The sequence below is a fragment of the Emydura macquarii genome, unplaced genomic scaffold, assembly GCF_026122565.2.
Source record: "Emydura macquarii macquarii isolate MOO-44397 ecotype Brisbane River unplaced genomic scaffold, CSIRO-AGI_Emac_v2 contig_2205, whole genome shotgun sequence".
NCBI lineage: Eukaryota > Metazoa > Chordata > Testudines > Chelidae > Emydura > Emydura macquarii.
Genome location: NW_027132342.1, coordinates 11617966 through 11636963, shown reverse-complemented (window position 1 = coordinate 11636963; position 18998 = coordinate 11617966). Strand labels below are relative to the sequence as shown.

The 18998-nt window shown below is 42.1% G+C and overlaps 1 protein-coding gene across 3 annotated transcripts in view; it reads right to left on the bottom strand.

Moving 5' to 3' along the window:
- NUP50 (nucleoporin 50) overlaps positions 1-18998 on the bottom strand; it is a 39876-nt gene that overhangs the window by 7345 nt on the left and 13533 nt on the right. For all 3 annotated transcript variants that reach the window (XM_067559353.1, XM_067559355.1, XM_067559354.1), the window contains exons 5-7: positions 8405-9061; positions 7410-7488; positions 5546-5664 (exon numbers count right to left, since the gene is read on the bottom strand). In XM_067559353.1, the coding sequence (XP_067415454.1) occupies positions 5546-5664; positions 7410-7488; positions 8405-9061 (855 nt within the window). The remainder of the gene's footprint in view (positions 1-5545; positions 5665-7409; positions 7489-8404; positions 9062-18998) is intronic.

Below are 18998 nucleotides of genomic sequence, written 5' to 3'. Positions count from 1 at the left end.
GGGGAAATTCAGTCTTCACTTTCCTTTTCAGTTCATTTTTTCAATACAATGAGATTTAGGAACGGGTTGTAGCACTGTGTGATGACAGCAAAGCATCATTAGGACTGCAGCATTTTGTAGACATCACACCTTGGAAACATCAAGTTACATGAAGCACACAAAGCACTGAAGTTGCAGACTTCTCCCAGAACACTGATTTTAGAAAAAACGAATTTAAGAATTTGAAGGGAAAAAAAGGGGGTGGGGGATTTCCCTAATGCTTCAGCTTAGAGGGGAACATTTTTAAAATCAGTGATATGCGAAAGAGCTATATTAACAGCTGTTTGAAGGAAACAGTATATGAAGGGCATCAGAAACCTTTAACTTAAACTTACACTTATCCAAAACTACCACAGGGGAGTCTAAAATCTAGATAGTTTCCTTAAGCCTTTTGAAGTTTGGAAAATTACAAACCAAAGAAAGCACACATTGTATGGTACAGCATGATCAGGTTTAAAATCCTAAATAGTTCCAATCCAGTACATGCTATGTGTAACAGTTAAAGTAACTCAAGTAAAACCACCATCAAACCACACTTTCTTAAAATACCCAGGCAAATTCTTTTACATCAAACAGTACACAACTTACAGAAAGTAAAATCTTCATCTAGCCTTATTCAACAGATCCAAAGCCATAAGCAACATCCAAAGCAACTTTAACTCTGTGCCTACAGCACTCAAATATTTCTTCCTTTTGAACCTATGGCCTGGTTCAAAGAAATTCTTCAATTAAGGATTTTCTTCATGGTGAGTAAAGAATTAGGAGCCTAAATCACTTGAAAACAGAACTTAGGCTCCTAAGTAACTCAGACACTTTAGAAGTAGATACTGGGTAAAACTTTCAAAAGACTTTTTTAAATATAGTAGTTTTTTTCAAGTGGTGTAAGTATCTTTAGGGTGAGTTTATTTTTTTTTTTTTAAAGCAGTGTACCAGTATAACTATGCCACTGCTATAGTCCTATTGGCATGTTTTTCATAAACCCCATAATTACTCTGTAGTTTACAGAAACTGTAATTTTTTGTGATAGTGGAGCTTGTCCATATACTAGCAATGTGCATTTGGTGCCATGTATTTCATTTCTAGCAAAAAGTTAGTGAACAATGGTGCATACCAAAAGCACTGATCTACATCAGTGATTTCCAAACCATGGTCCACAGGCAGCTTGCAGCCCAATCAGCACACATATCAGCATATGACATCCTCAGGGCCATACAGATAGTATATATATTGGATGCGGCCCACATAACACAGAGCTGCATATGCAGCCCACAATGATAAATAGGTTGAGAACCACTGATCTACCTGATTGTTTGACTGTAAAACAAGGTTACTTACCAGTAACTGATGTTTTTCGAGATGTGTTGCTCATGTCCATTCCACTACAAGTGAGTGCACGCCACAGTGCACGCTTCCCAGAACTTTTTTCCCCTTAGGAGATCCCATAGGGCAGGCTCTGGTACCCCCTGGAGTCCCACTCACATGCCGTGGTATATGAGGCACTGCCAGCCCTACGCCCCCTCAGTCCCTTCTTTCTGCCAACTCCAGCAGCGGGGACGGGGGGTGGGTTGTGGAATGGACATAAGCAACACATCTCGAAGAACATCAGTTACTGGTAAATAACCTTGTTTTCTTCAAGTGATTGCTCATGTCCATTCCGCTATAGGTGACTAACAAGCAATACCTTGGAGGTGGGTAGGAGTTACCAGTGACTTGCCCGCAGCACAGCTCTGCCGAATCCCGCGTCCTCTCTCGCCTGCTGGATGATGGCATAGTGGGACGTGAAGGTATGCACCGATGACCAGGTGGTGGCTTTGCAGATGTCCTGCAGGGGCACTCACTCCAGGAAGGCTGTAGATGAGGCTTGAGCTCTGGTTGAGTGTGCTGCAATGGTTCCCAGAAGCGGCACTCTCGCCTGCTCATAGCACAACTTGATGCACGATGTAATCCAGGAGGAGATGTGCTGGGTGGAGACAGGTGAGCCTTTCATCCAGTCCGCCACTGCAATGAAGAGCTGCATCGATTTCCAGAACGGTTTTGTACGCTCGATGTAGAAGGCCAGGGCCCATCTCACGTCCAGCAAATGCCATCTCCTAACCTCCTCCAAACCGTGCGGTTTGGGAAAAAACATGGGGAGAAAAATATCTTGGTTACAATGAAATTGGGAAACCACCTTGGGCAGGAAGGCTGGATGCAGCCTTAACTGCACCTTATCCTCATAAAATACTGTATAAGGGGGCTCCGAGGTCAAGGCCCTAAATTCGGAGACCCTCCTAGCTGAAGTAATGGCCACCAGGAAGGCTACCTTCCATGAAAGCATGAGCAGAGGGCATGAAGCCATGAGTTCAAAGGGGGAAGGCGCGCTCTGAAGAGTTCTCTGTACCAGAGCACCCTCTCGGTATTGACAACTTACGGCGCCACTTGCCCTTCGATGACAGAGACCGGCGCCGCTCCGAACTCCGCAGTGCCGAGCCTGATTCCGACAACCAAGTTCCGCATTGTTGACTGTGTGGGGCCGGGTCCTCGGATGGCGATTAGGTTCTGCGCTGCCTCTGTGCAGGAGAACTCCTCGGGGCCGAGTCCTCCGATGGTGACCGGGTTCTGCACTGCCTCCATGCGGGCGAACTCCTTGGTACTGGGGATCTGGAGCAGGAGCTGTCTGAGCAGCGCCTAGCAGACCTCGACCGGTGCCACCTCCTGGCCTGCGCTGCCTCTGGTACCAGGGATCGATGTTGGCACCAAGAGAGGGACTCCATGTCCTGAGTCGAAGCAGGCTGGCTCAACGACGCCAACCGGGAGCGACTGCTGGGGAAGCGTCCTTGCTCCACCCCTGGTGGCCATCCGGCAGGAGATCTTCCTCCCCGTACTGGGGAGCTCCACTGCCCTTCGGGGGGACCCAACGCAGGTTTGCCATGGAACACCAGCCCCTTCTTCCTCGGCGGAGGTGGCGTGAGCAAGGCCAACAAGGATCTTGCCACCTGAAAAGCCTCCGATGTCGACCGTGTCGGCAGGGGCACTCACCCATTCCCAGGAGTCGGGGGAAGCTCCTTGCTTGGATGCACTGGAGAAGACTCAACGGGCCGTGGCCGGTGCATCTCCGCATTCGACCCTGCCCGTACCGACGGTGCAGGGGAGTGTCCGCACTCCGCGCGCTGTTTCTTCCTCTTTGGCAGTGCCGAGTCGATCCCAGTGCCGGTGGTGCACTTTGCACCAAGGTTATGCTCAGTGCCAAGGTGGAGCGTGACGGCTCGGACGCCGATGGAGCACTGCCTCCATGAGCAGGGCTTTTAACCGGATCTCTCGGTCCTTCTGAGTCTGTGGTTTAAAAGTCCTGCATGAGCGGGAAGGCCTTCCTGCAGGGGGCACATGGCTTAAATCCCGGCAACTGGGGCATAGGCCAGCTGCTCTAAGTCCCCCCAGAGACTTGCTTATCTAACTACACTTAACCACTACTTAAAACTAACTAAACTACTTTGAATAACAAGCAGTTCAAACAAGGGGAATGGTACTTGCAGAGAGCAAGGCTAGTTACAGCAACCGTCACGGACGGAAAGAAGGAACTGAGGGGGCTTAGGGCCGGCATTGCCTCATATACCGCGGCATGTGCGCGCGACTCCAGGGGGCACCAGAGCCAGCCCTACGGGATCTGCTAAGGGGAAAAAAGTTCCAGGAACCGTGCACGGTGACGTTCACTCACCTATAGTGGAATGGGCATGAGCAATCACTCGAAGAAGAAGCATCATATTCTGACTCAATTATTCAGTTTTGCGCATACAACTTACTACAGTACATAACTTGACCCCTTAGCATTTCCTTGAGCCACACAGACATTCCTTTCCCTTTCTAGTCAATTAATTTGTATCCACTTACCTTAAAGTTTTCATCAAAAGGTACCTAAACAGAAAGGCCTGACATCTGTTAACCCCTAATGCACTGGTCCTCAGACTGTGGGGCGCTGCCTCCCCAGGGAGGTGCGGAGGAACATGGGAGGGAATGCAGCACGGCATGGGCCAGCTCCCACTGGGGGCAGGGCGGAAGTGCCACCCAGCCATGGCTCTGCCCCATCCTCCGCCCCCAGCCCAGCTCTATCCTCATACCCGCTCTGCCCCCAGGCCAGCTCCGCCCCCATATTCAGTTCTGCCTTCAGCTCCACGTTCAGCCCAAGCTCCTCTGCTGAGCCAACTATGCAGTAACTGGGTGGTGGGGTGGGGTGGTGGTGTGGACAGATTCCATTAGTGTTAAGTGGGAGTTGACAGGAAAAGTTTGGGCACCACTGCCCTCCTAATGTCTACAATTTATAACCTTCCATTGTGCCATACAGATTACATTTTAGACTATTTTAAGCACCAGAGTTCAGCAGCACCCTAGATACATGAAATTTCTAGCGTGTAATCCAGTTCAGATCTATTTTAATACAGAAGGTCATCCAACAACAAGCCTATTCCCCATCCCAGATGCAAAAGTCCTGACTTCTACCTCTTCCTAGTGCGCTAGTATTCATAATTTATATCAAAATCAGTGTGACAGATATGGCAATTTCCTACGATATCCTTGGGAAACCTTACTGAATTGAGTTTAAGCATTTTGGGGGGTCTATTGTATTAAATAAATGGTTTATATATCAGGGTGATCCAAAATTGTAGGTAAATTGTCAAGGGGGTGAAATGTGATATGAAGCCTGGTAAGTGGCATAAACTTCAAAGGACTTATGTTATGTTCTTATGTATTGAACAATATACCAGACAAGAATGGATTTTTGGGACAGCGTCAAGTGGCTTGCCTGGGGAATCTCTAGGGGGAGCTGAATGCAAATTCCCCACCTTCAGTTAGGCAAAAACCCAGCCTTTTGAAGCTATGCCCTGAGGTGAGGACCATTATCTGCTGGTAAGCTGTTCCCAGGGTCTCAAGATCAAAGGCCCATGCTGTATAATGGAAAAATTAATCTATTGCTAGGTGTGCTAGTTCTGAGCTAAGACTGTTACACACTTATAACCACACAAAAAATAAAATTTGTGGGGTCTGAAGGATTGACTCTTACCAGAGACCCTGTTGCAGTTGGAAGGTAATTTCTGGTAAAAACTTACTAGCATGTATGTATATTTTGGTTTTGTTTTCTCTGTAATGCTTTCAAATTAAGAATAAATAGCAGTCTGGCTTGCTGGGAATATCACAGTGTAGGCAGGGAGAACTATGCAGTCAGTCAGGAGGAAAACACATGCACGTCACTACCCAAGAGGTGATGGCTGAGGAACTGGGAGCCTGGGATGGGACTTAGTGGACCACAAGGGAGGAAACAGGTGCAGTTGCTCTGAACTGTGACAATCACACACTAAAAATGCATACACTTGTGTACTCAATGTGTATAAATACTCAAATAAGAAAGAGCTCTCACTGATAAAATCAGTTAAAGTGAAAGCACTGGACCCATTAAAAAAAAGAGTACCAATATAGATTTTACCATACAGCATTATCAGAACCAGCAAGTCAGACTCAAAAGAAAGTTACATACCTAAATTGGTGTCTGCTCGCACCAACAGTTGAGTTTTTTCATTTCCTGCAGGTTTTAAATGCAGTGTTCCTACACCCTTTTCTTTAAATTCATTATCTTTTTTGTAGAACAGTTTGCACCTATAAAAGAAGACAGACCATATGGTCAGACATATGAACAAATTTTTAAAAAAGTTTTCCAGATAATACACAATGATCTACAGTTAAAGCCCTTTAAGTAGTAATTTAAGCTTGCCAATTCAATAATATAAAAAACAAAAAGCCTACATACACATCCAGTCTCCCAGATCAAAATAAAATACATTATTTAGGTTCTTACTGCAACTACCCAGACAGTAGATCCCCACAACACGGGTAAGCTGTCTGTATTAATGTTATTTCAGGAAGAAAATTTGTCATTTAGTCAACAATTTATACTTAAAGCCTATCAGCTATATTTGAAACAAGCTCAAAAAAAAGCTGTGAAATTTTGATTATAACAACAAAGGATTGAAAACATTTTAAGTTTAAACTTTATGGAAAATAAGGCTATGGATAATTTGAAGAACTTGGGAAGTTTTAGGAAGATACTGAAAACTTAGCAAGAAAGACCCACCTAAGCCCCATTCACAAAACAGCTGCCAAATCTAATTTCTTAACAAAATAAAATAAAAAAGAAAACCTATAGTTTTAAAAAAGGGCACCAACCTATGGTATACAAAGTGCAAGACAAATGACCATATGTTATATAAAATAAAAACCTGAGAAAAGTAGTTAAACAATATAGATTTTAATATATACAACTGTTGGCCATTGTCTGAAACACTAATTTTACTGCAAAACTGGAGAAACAAATAGTATCTCACACGATGCAATTGCAAGTTAAAGCATAAGAATAGATTTCAGTAGGACCATAAAGCAAAATGTTAAAAAACAGGAGAGCTGAACTTGAAAATATTAACTGTTAAAGCCAGAGTTTGCACTATACCAAATTAAAAAAAAAAAAAAATAGAAACTATTATCCTAAAACAAGTTCTTGTGTACTTTGTATACCTTGCTTCAAAATATTGAAAGTTAAAGCCCCAATCCTTCAAAGATTTAATATGGCACATCTATTCATCTGAGTGAAGTTTTCCTTTTATATCAATGGGACAACACATGTACTTGAACTTAAGCAACGTGCATAAGCGTTCGGCGCATCAGGTGCTAAAACTTTATTTTAATTAAATACTTCTTTTAATAGGCTTAAAATCTGAATTTGAAACAAATTTGGTTCTTTGTTAACCATGAAAAGTTATTTAGACTTAAAATACCTGAAATATTGTGAATTATTTCATATACAGACCAAAATTTTCAAAAACAGGAGTCTAACTTTATACTCCTATGTCCACAGGCTCCTGTGGAGGGATTTTCAAAAGCACTCTAGGAGAACAAGTCCCATCAACTTCAAATTGCAAAAGCTGATGGAGGAGTATAGCTTTCAGCTTTCTTGAGCTGTGGAAGTTCAATATATCAGAATGTGGTGTTGGTTGCAAATACAGCACAAACTTTTGCTCATTGATTTTATGTTTGAATGTGTGTTGTTCTCAGAGTACAGACTGGTCCTAGATGAGGTCCTAGACTTTCAGCACAGATGTGCATAGATGAAACATCTTTTTAAAAAAAATGTATGTAAAACCTGACATTCTAACAATTAATAAACTAAAAAAAACAAGTACAAAATATCAGTTTCAACAATTTAGGACTGTAGACTAGGAAGAAGTTACACAACTTGCAACATGTAAATAAGTTATTTCAATTCCTAAAAAAATTAACTTAAATCTATTTTATTTTTAAAAGTTGTGATTTTATCCACTATGGCTGTAAGCAATAAAATGATCACTTACTTCTTCGAATAGAAGGCATCATCTTCCTTTACCTCATTAACAACTGCTTTTGGTGGTTCTTCCTCCTCTTCATCTCCTCCTTAAACAAAGAAATGGTTTAATACAACCCAGAACCACGTTGTGCAGATATCACTTTAAATTTTTTTTTTTCTTAGCGTTATATTCGTGATAATAATACACATACACATATATATATTACATATTTAGAGTGCACATATACAAGTCCCCTGAGATTGCCAAAAAATATTTGAAATTGATATGGGGCTTGGAGGTAAGGCAATTTTAAGAAACCTTCTGTGCACAGTAAGTCTAGTTTTTTAATAGCTACACCAGCTAAGTGTAATTTGGCTCATTCTCAGCTCCATATTCATTTTTGGAAGTTTGAATAGTATCTAGTTAATTATAAGGGTTTGGGTTTTTTTCCCCTAAACCAGGATTTTTTTGGGGGGGGAAGTTTAATTAGATATGCAGGTTTGGTACAGTTAAAGTTACATTGTGTTTAATTTGAGCTAAAGATTACAATGTAATTAAATTTCAGCAGTGATTATACTTATCACATTGTAGGGGAAATATGCACTTTTTAAACATATACTAGTCTGACATGTATTAAGTCAATATAGGTTCTGGATTACAAATTTGGTTGAAATTTTGGATGAACATGAATCAGATTTCAATTGTAAAATTTCAATAGTTCTGTATGCAAATAAACTACTTATGAAACACTGAAAAAGCTATTAAAATGTATAAATCCAACTAAAATTTACAGTTTTTTACAGTAATGAGTTGACAGCAGAATGAGAAATTCAAGATTAGAGGTAAAGTTCTGCAATTGTTCAGTACTGAAAATACAACAGTAAGATGGTGAATAAACCTATACAAGACCTTGTTTAAGCTTAATAGCTCACTACAAAGAAGTCTTGAAATACTAAATTATGCCCCAACATTGAAAGCATAATCCTTAGCAAAAGTTCAACTTCTCAAAAATCAGTATTTACCTTTATCATCACTTCCACTTTCTGTCTGAGCTTCCAATACACTGGTGGAAAATGTGGAGACAGACTTTCCCTGCTTTACATCTTTTCCAAATACACCCGAATTCCCAGGGGAGAATGAAAAATTAGTTAGTGCGCCAGAACTAAGGGAACCCAAAATAGAATTATCAACATTCTTGCCAAAATTAAATGAGACATTTGATGTAGCTCCTAATGTTGGTTCCCTGTTCTTTTCTGATGTAGATTCAGTTTTCTTGTCTGATTCATCCTCCGTTTTGTTTCTGTTAAATAAAAACGTTGATCCTTGCTGAAGTTTTGAAGTCCCAAACGTAGGAACAGACTGAGTTCCAATTATTGTCTTGTTACTTTCATTTTCAGAGCCGCTATCACTACTGCTTCCATGGTGTTGTTCAATGCTTGCTAAATATTTCTCATAGTCTCTAAAAATGGGTGTCAGATCACAGAGTGGGTTTGTGTTTACATGCTTTACTATCCAGTCACGCACAGAACAGTTTAGAGCTGCTAACTGTTTGTGATAATCACTAGAGCTGCACATTTTGTAACCAGAGGATGAGGACTGTTGACTGCCACCATTAGCTTTTATATTTGCTGTCTTTTTCTCAACCAATGCAGTGGTGGGACCATTTGATGTCACAGATCCTATTGAAAAAAGAAAGAGTAATTAAAAAACAGTAATCTGGAAGATACTTATTTTTTCTTTAAAGCTTGCATAGCAACTCATCTACGTTCTTGCTCAAGTAGCTCTCTCTGTGAGCTTAATTTAATCTGTATTATCACAATATGTGAGAGCTGAGGGAAAAGGAAAAGAGGAGAACAAGTAAATATACAATGCTTTAAAAACAGGCCCAGTGTTTGCAGTCTGGAGTTTCAAAATCGTATGAATATAGTAATTAAAGATAAGACAAAAATTCCAAAAAACACCACAGTATCAAAAAATTTTAAAGCTTAAAAGCTAAACCAAGTACAGTATTAAAAAAAAAAAAAAAAAAAAAAAAGGAACAGTACAGAAAAATGCTAAGGAAATACAAGGGAAGATTCTAGGTATAGGTTAGTTTTCAGTAACTTATCTGCTGCATCCAACATGATTAACTAATAAAAACAAAAAGATAAAGCTATTACAAGTTTAAGGATGCACATTTAAAATTAGAAAATGCAGAAGTTACAGACAGTAATATTTACTTGGCTATCTTGCACAACTGCATATTTCACAATATGTTATACATACAGAAATTAAGTTCATCTTCATACACAGGGCCTGAGCCTGTTCTCATTGAAGTCAAAAGCTCTCTCATTCGCTTCAATGGGAACCAGTTCAGTCCCTTAAATCAGAAAGGTAGGGATATAAAATACTGAATACATTCAATGGTGAAAAGTTCCAGAGGGGTAGCCGTGTTAGTCTGTATACAGCAAACACAATGAGTGTCCTGTAGTACCTTAAAGACTAACAAATTCCTGCGGGCATAAGCTTTCATGGGCTGCAACCCACTTCGTCAGATGCATCTTAAAGCACGAAAGCTTATGCCCGCAGAAATTTGTTAGTCTTTAAGGTGCTACAGGACTCTCGTTGTTTTTGCTGAATACACTCAGTACAGGCAACTGATGCTTTTGAACAACTTTAGCTTTTATATTTCTTCCCTTCTAAAGTGCCTGTTTTTAGTTCCCACTTTTTACTGTTATTTGCTACAAAAATTTTCTGCCAAGCTTGTATAAAAGGGCAGCACATATCTGTAATAACTATACCTTTACATCAGAAAAAGCTATATTTGAAGTAGAAGTCTAGAATTTACAAAATCTTGTAGAACGCAGCAGTGATGAGACAAATTTTACTAGATAATCTTTGCTGAGTGTTTCATTAAGGTATATTAACAAATTGTCCTATGCCACTTGTCTGAGTATAGTAGCCCATATCCCTGTCTTGTTTGAGCAAGAATTTAGTGGGACTCTATAGTAATCTCACAACAGGGACTGGGATTAATTTTTGCTGAAAAGATGGCAAATGAGCACGTTCAAAAATTTAAAAAATAACTGATTATAACTCTAAACAAAGGAATCAGTGCAGACTAAGTCCATGCTAAATTTCAAGAAATTTCTAGTCTATAAACTTAGGCTAAAGTTATTTTAACAAAAAGCATTCACTTTTCTGTATTTATCACAAGGGATTAGGGGACAAAAAAGATTACTAACTTTCTTTAACTGCTGTTCTTCAAGATGTATTGCACATGTCCATTCCACGCTTGGTGTGTGTGCACCCTGCGCAGTCATAGGAAATTTTCCCCTCTGTCATCTGTTGGGGCAACTCAAGAATCCTCTGCTGTCACATGCCACTGTGGCCTGGTCTACACTTACTGAGAAATTCAGCAGCAGTCAACAGGAGATACGCAAGCTTCGTAGAGTAGCTTGCATATCTCCCATTGACTTCCTAAATTCTAATGAGCATGGAGTCCCTACTACGCTGCGCCAATGGGAAATGCCCTCCTATTGATGCAGCGTTACTCTTTTTCCAGGGGGTGGATTTACTAAGTTGATTTCTGGATTGACTGAGCAGGTCTCCACCCGAAGAATCGAGCTGACGGTGGTGAATTTGCCGCCATCAGTGAAGACATACCCTGTGTGCCAGTATAAAAGGCCCAGCTACCCCAGAGTCCCCTCAGTTCCTTCTTGCTTGACAACTCCAGAGGGACTGGAGAACAGATCATAGAATGGAAATGTGTAACATATTTTGAAGAAGGTTAGTAAGCAGTTACAGAAGGTTAGTAAGCATTTTTCCTTTGAGTTATTGCACATGTGCATTACACTGACTCAAGCTGTGAAGTAGGAGGGGGCAATGGAGACTATGTAAACACTGACTGGAGTACAACTCATCCAAATTTAGCATAGTCTCTAAAGTGCTGAGTGATCGCATAATAGGATGCGAAGGCGTGCACCAAAGACCACATTGCCAGTGGTCTTTGGAGGGCTTTCTACTCTTTAACAAAACATTGAGAACTTGCTTTGAGCAAGACTCCATTCTTAAGATTTAGCCATGGAGTCTCCAGGCTATTAAATGATTGTTCTGATGGAGCAGCTGACCATGATCCTGCATAATTAAGTCACAGTCCAATGGAAGCAAAACTGGAGCCTCCACAGACAGATCCAGGAGAGTGGAGAAACAGTATGGCTGAGGCCATGCTGGGGCTATTGGTATAACCTGGGCATGATCCCATTTGATCTTTAGAACACTGTGTAGGAATGGAACTGGAGGAAAAGCATAGCAAAGCTTGTTCAACCACGGTCACAGGAAAGCATCTGTGATGGAACCAGAACCGCAACCCTGCAGGGAGCAAAACTGATGGCATTTCCTGTTGGTTTTGGTTGTGAATAAGTTTAAGTGGAGATACCCCCACTGCTGGAAAACGCATCTGGCTACATCCAGCTGGAGAAACCATTTGTGGTGACAATCTGCTTAGGCAGTCTGGCAACTAGTTCTGCACCCCTGGAAGGTAAGAGGCTTCAAGGTTGATGGAATTGGCAATGCAAAAATTCAGTAAGTGAGCTGCTTCTTGCCAAAACAGGGAAGAGTGAGCATCTCCCTGCCTGTTGAAGTAAAACACTGCCACTGAGTTGCATGCGAAAAACAGGCTTTTCCTGCCCATGACCTGAGATAGGAAAGCCTGACAGGCTAGGTGGACAGCTCTTAGCTCCCTGACATTGATATGCAGAGACAGATCCCTTGAGGACCATAAACCTTGAGTTTTGAGAGGACCCCGATGAGCCCTCCATCCAAGGGCAGACACATCCATCACCACTGTCAGCAAAGGTTGAAGGCAGACAAAGGGAATGACTGCACATATACTGATCGGGTTTGTCCACCAATAAGAAGTCAAATAGTTGAGAAGGCATATTCAGCACAAAGTTCAGATGGTAACGACTTGGCAAATAAATGGAGGACAGCCAACTTTGAAAAGTCCTAAAACATAAGAATAGCCATACTGGGTCAGAACAATAGTCCATCTAGCTCAGTGTCCTGTCTTCCAACAGTGGCCAATGCCTGGTGCTTCAGAGGGAATGAGTGGAACAGGCAATCAAGTCATCCATCCCCCATTGTCCTCTCCCAGTTTCTGGCAAATCAGAGGCTATGGACACCCAGACAGTGGGGTTGCATCCTTGACTACCTTGGAAAATAGCCACTGATGAATGTATCCTCCATGAACTCAGCTAATTCTTTTTTGAACCCCATTATAGTTTTGGCCTTCACAACATCCCATGGCAAGGAGCTCCACTGGTTGACTGTGTATTGTGTGAAAAAGTATTTTTTGTTTGTTTTAAACCTGCTTCCTATTAATTTCATTAGGTAACGCCGGGTTCTTGTGTTATGTGAACACTTGTTTATTCACTTTCTTCACACCAGTCATGATTTTATAGACTTTTCATATCCCCTCTTAGTTGTCTCTTTTCCAAGCTGAAAAGTCCGTCTTTTTAACCTTTTCTCATACGAAAGCTGTTCCATACCCTTAAATCATTTTTGTTGCCCTTGCCCTTCTCTGTACTTTTTCCAATTCAATTTTTTTTTTTTTAAGATGGGAAAACAGGAACTGCAAGCAGTATTCAATGCTATGGATTTATATAGTGGCATTATGATATTTACTGTCTAATCTATCTCTTTTGTAATGGTTCCTAACATTGTTAGCTTTTCTGACTGCTGCTGCACATTGAGTGGATGTTTTCAGAGAACTATCCATAATGACTACAAGATCTCCTTGAGTGGTAACTGCCAATTTAGATCCTATCATTTTGTATGTATAGTTGGCATTATGTTTTCCAATGTGTATTACTTTGCATTTATCAACATTGAGTTTCATCTGCCATTCTGTTGCCCAGTCACCCACTTTGTGAGATCCCTTTGTAACTCTTCATAGTCTGCTTTGGACTTAACTATTTTGAATAATTTTATATCATCTGGATATTTTATCACCTCACTGTATACCCCTTTTTCCGATTCATTTATGAATATGTTGAACAGCACTGCTCACACGCAGTACTGGGCTCAGGAACAGGCAATGACTGGCGAGTCAACTCCCGACACCTCTCTGAAGACACAGAACATGCCCAATTCTATTTCAGCTAGAGGCAACCCAGGGGTGGTAAACACCTAGGTGGGGCGTAGCATCACTGGCTTTGAGACTGGGAAATATAGGAGCCAATCTCTGATTCAGAGGAGGATGAATCACCCTCTGATGACCAAGGAGGAGAGCTGCTCCCAACAGTGCTGAGTCAGTGAAGCATGTAGAGCAGACAACACTGCAGGCTTACTCTTTGATGGCGCTGAAATGGAAACCCCAAAACTGCACTATAACTAAGTACTAATCAACTAAAAAAACTACTTACAATAAATTTACAATGAGCACATAAAACACTTGCTAAGGCAAGCCAAGCAATTCCAACTACCATCACAGCTGGTAAAATCATGGAGCAGGTCCTTAAGGAATCCATTTTAAGGCACTTGGAAGAGAGGAAGGTGATCAGGAACAGTCAACACGGATTCACTAAGGGAAAGTCATGCCTGACCAACCTGATTGCTTTCTATGATGAGGTGACTGGCTCTGTGGATGTAGGGAAGGCGGTGGATGTGATATACCTTGACTTTAGCAAAGCTTTTGATACTGTCTCACACAGTATTCTTATCAGCAAGTTAAAGAAGTATGGGTTGGATGAATGGACTATAAAATGGATAGAGAACTGGCTAGAGCATAGGGCTCAACGAGTAGTGATCAATGGCTCCATGTCTAGCTGGCAACCTGTCACAAGCGGAGTTCCCCAGGGGTCGGTCCTGGGGCCGGTTTTGTTCAACATCTTTATTAATGATCTGGAGGATGGGGTAGATTGCACCCTCAGCAAGTTTGTGGACGACACTAAGCTGGGGGGAGTAGTAGATACCCTGGAGGGTAGGGATAGGATACAGAGTGACCTAAACAAACTGGAGGATTGGGCCAAAAGAAATCTAATGAGGTTTAACAAGGACAAGTGCAGAGTCCTCCACTTAGGAAGGAAGAATCCCATGCACAGCTATAGACTGGGGACCGACGAGCTGGGCAGCAGCTCTGCAGAAAAGGACCTGGGGGTAACAGTGGATAAAAAGCTGGATATGAGTCAGCAGTGTGCCCTGGTTGTCAAGAAGGCTAATGGCATATTGGGCTGCATTAGGAGGGGCATTGCCAGCAGGTCACGGGAAGTGATTATTCCCCTCTATTGGGCATTGGTGAGGCCGCATTTAGAATATTGTGTCCAGTTTTGGGCCCCCCACTACAAAAAGGATGTGGACAAGTTAGAGAGAGTGCAGCGGAGGGCAACCAAAATGATTAGGGGGCTGGAGCACAGGACTTATGAGGAGAGGCTGAGGGAACTGGGCTTGTTTAGTCTGCAAAAGAGAAGAGTGAGGGGGGATTTGATAGCGGCCTTTAACTACCTGAAAGGGGGTTCCAGGGAGGATGGGGCTAGGCTATTCTCGGTGGTGGGAGATGACAGAACAAGGAGCAACGGTCTCAAGTTGCAGGGCGGGAGGTCTAGGTTGGACATTAGGAAAAAGTTTTTTACTAGGAGGGTGGTGAAGCACTGGAATGGGTTACCTAGGGAGGTGGTGGAATCTCCATCCTTAGAGGTTTTTAAGCTGAGGCTTGACAAAGCCCTGGTTGGGATGATATAGCTGAGGTTAGTCCTGCTTTGAGCAGGGGGTTGGACTAGATGACCTCCTGAGGTCCTTTCCAACTCTAATATTCTATGGTTCTATGATTCTATGAAGGAACTGAGGGGACTCTGAGGCAGCTGGGCCCTTCATACCTGCATGCAGTGGCATGCAATGGTAGAGGATGCTTGAGCTGCCCCAACACATACCATCGAGGGAAAAATTTCCAATAGACTGTGTTGGGGCATGTGCACACCAAGAATGGAATGGACATACAATTATTACTTGAAGAAAGGGGTCACTCACTTTATGCAGTAATTGTGGTTCTTTGAGATGTGGATCCTTTTGGGTGCACCACTGTAGCTGTGCTTCAGATTTTAGGTAGCAATGTCTGTTCGACTCGCCCATGAGCTCTCCCTGTCTTGGGCTCTGCCTCAAGGCTATCTAGCACTGCACGGGCAAATCGCCCTCAGTTCCTGTGCTACGGCAGAGCCCATTGATAAGAACTCCAAAGTAGAGGATGGAGGGCAGGTAGTGGAGGACCTACAGGGACACATATCTTGAAGAACCACAGTTACTGCACCAGGTGAGTAACCCCTTTCTTCTTCAAGTAGTGTCCCTATGAGTACTACACTGTAGGTCTATGTTGAAAAGTTCCAGAGGGGTAGCCGTATTAGTCTGTATACAGCAAAAACAACGAGAGTTCTGTAGCACTTTAAAGACTAACAAATTTAATTTCTGCATGAGCTTTTGTGGGCTGTAACCCACTTCGTCAGATGTCAGGAATAGATATCACATAGGAGGCATATATATATACACATATACATATACATATATATACGTATACACACACACACACACACACACACATCCAAGGGAAGTAACAAAAATGGGGAAAATGGATAAAAGCAAAGTCCATTCAGTTAGAATAGTTGAGGCCTATTCACAACCATTGATTAGGAGGTGAGAATGTGTGATAAATGGAGATTGATCTCCCAGGACCCCCTGTCACGGACTTGAAAGTTGCCATACTCCTACAAAAAAACTTCAAAAACAGACTTCAAAGAGAAACTGCTGAGCTTGAAATCATCTGCAAACTTGACACAATCAAACTGGGTCTGAATCCGGACTTGGAATGGTTCTCATTACAAGAAGTAATTGCCACTGATCACACATTCTCACCTCTGTGTTACCTATTTTCTGTATTACTGCATCTGAAGAAGAGAGCTGAAGTCTCTCGAAAGCTTATGTCTGCAAATATTAAATTTGTTAGTCTTTAAAGTGCCACAGAACTCTCGTTGTTTTTGCTGTATACAGACTAACACGGCTACCCCTCTGGAACTATTGATGATAATACTGAGAAGGCAAACGTGGCATCAGATGCTGAGTGATGGGCGATTACATAATATTCTGCAAAAGTATGAGCAGATGCCCAAGTTGCTGCTCTGCATACTTCTGTGATGGGAATGTTTTTGACAAAGGCTACAGAAGTGGAAACAAAACTTGTGGAATGAGTTCAAACTCCAGATAGAAGCTGGAGATTGTGAGTACAATAGCAATAGGTAATGCAGTCCAATATCCATTGAGAGAGTCTGTTCAGAGATTGAGAATTCTTTAGATCTCTCTGCAATAGAAAGGAACAGCCAGATTTTCTGAAAGATTTAGTTCTATCCAAATAGAATGCTATTGCTCTCCTGACATCCAGTGTATGTAATATTGCCGCACTCTTGTCCCAATATGGGTTGGGGAAGAAGGCTGGAAGGTGTATAAATTGGTTTATGTGGCAGGCAGAAGAGATTTTTGGGAGGAATTTGGGGTGTAGTCACAGTGTAATCTTATCTCTGAAAAAAAATTATAAAAGGTGGGTGTGAACCCATTTCCCTGATCCTTCAAGCTGAGGTGATGGCTACTGGGAATGCTATTTTCCTAAATAGATGCACAAGCTAGCACGTGGCCATGCGTTCCAAAGGAGGCTTTGTAAGGCACTTGAGGACCAGGTTAAGGTGCCATGTTGATGTAGGACATCTGATTTGTGGGAAAAGATTTATCTACACCCTTGAGGAATTATTTCGTTGTAGGATGAGTGAAAATGGAGTAGCCATTTCATCTTATGATGAAAGGAGGTTATGGCTGCGAGAAGGATCTTTACTCAACTTAAAAGATAATCCTGACTTTTTTAGATCTAGGATGTAGTCGACTAGCGGGAGGGGAGAAGATTTGGGGGTAACATGTTTTGAGTCACACCAGATTTGGAATCTTTTCCACTTCTGAATATATGTGTGATGAATCATTTTTCTGCTATGTAATAGCACGTCTTTCACATCCTCTGAACAGGACATCTCTATGTTTCGAACCATCGAGGAGCCATGCCTTATGTCAGAGAACCTGCAAGTTGGTGTGGTGGTTCTGACCAGCATTCTGAGAGGAGGTGAAGAAGGGGCTGAAGAGTGATTGACGGACTTGATGCTGAATAAAGCGTGAGAACCATGTTTGTCTTGGCCACATAGGAACTATGAGAATAACCTTTGTTCTTTCCTTTCTTATCTTGAACAGGACCTTCAATATGAGATGAAATGGAGGAAGGCATAAAGTAGACCTGTGTTCCAGTGAAAGAGAAAAGCATCTGAGAGGATGACCCAGTCTGGCTCTGGAGCAGAACTGGGAACATTTCTTGTTTTTGGCCCAGTCAAATAAGTCTATTTCTGGAACTCTCCAACACAGAAATACATTGTGCACAAGAATAGGGTTCGTTTTCCATTCATGCGCATGCAAAAATTTCCTGCTGAGGATGTCCACTGTGGTATTTTGTATGCCCAGAAGGTAGGCTGCTGATACGTTGAGGTTGTGCCAAATGCACCAGTTCCAGTGTTTCACTGCCTTGGCACAAAGGGACAGTGATCTTGCTCATCCCCAGAGATTTATGTGAAACATACATGCTGTGTTGTACATCATAATCTTTATATGCTTGCCTTTGATCAACAATGGCAAACGTGAACAGTGCTCCTGACCGCTCTGAGCTCTAACAGGTTGATGTGCAGTGTCGATTCCAAGGGGGACCATTTGCCTTGAACCGTATGGTTGTCTAGATGAGCTTCTCAGCCCAGTAAAGATGACTGTTGTCAATATCAACATGGGAAGTGGCTGAGTGAAGGGAACCCCTGCGCAGACATTCTGAGGATCTTTCTACCATTCAAGAGAGTTTTTGACTATAGAGGGGATGTACTGAAGTTTATTTCATCTGTCTCTGGTGCATATACCATTTTGAAGGAAACGCATGTGGAGGCTTGCGTGACTTATTACAAAAGGTGCCTGCCACCATGTGCCCCAGTAGTTGTAGGCAATTTCTGGCTGAAATCTCTGGCCTGGCCTAGATTGTGTCGATTAAGATGGTTAAGGTGCTGAATTTCTGTAGTGGGAGGAAGGTTTTGGCCTTCACTGCCTCTGGATAAGCTCCTATGAATTTGAGAAGTTGCAGAGAGTCTATTTTTGAATATTCAGTTATAATCCCAGCTGCATGAAAACATCTACATTCTTTTGTGTGGCTGATAGGGTGTTGAAAGGTTGAGTAAGCAACAGTCTACATACAGATATCATAATTTCTAGTTTACAGAGATGTGTGGCTTCCATGGATAGGATCTTCGAGAACACTCTGGATGCAGATGATAGGCTCAATGGAAGTACCATGTACTGAAAATGGTCTTGACCCAGGGTGAATCTCAGAAACCTCCTGTGGGAATGTTGGATTGCAATATGAAAATAAGCATCTTGTAGGTCGAGGGTAGAGAACCAGTCTCCCTGGTCCAGAGATGGAAGTATTACTACTAATGTAACCATCCTGAATTGTTGTGCCTTTATATATCTGCTGAATGATATCAGATCCAGAAAGGGTCTCTGATCTTTTTTGGTATCAGGAAGTAT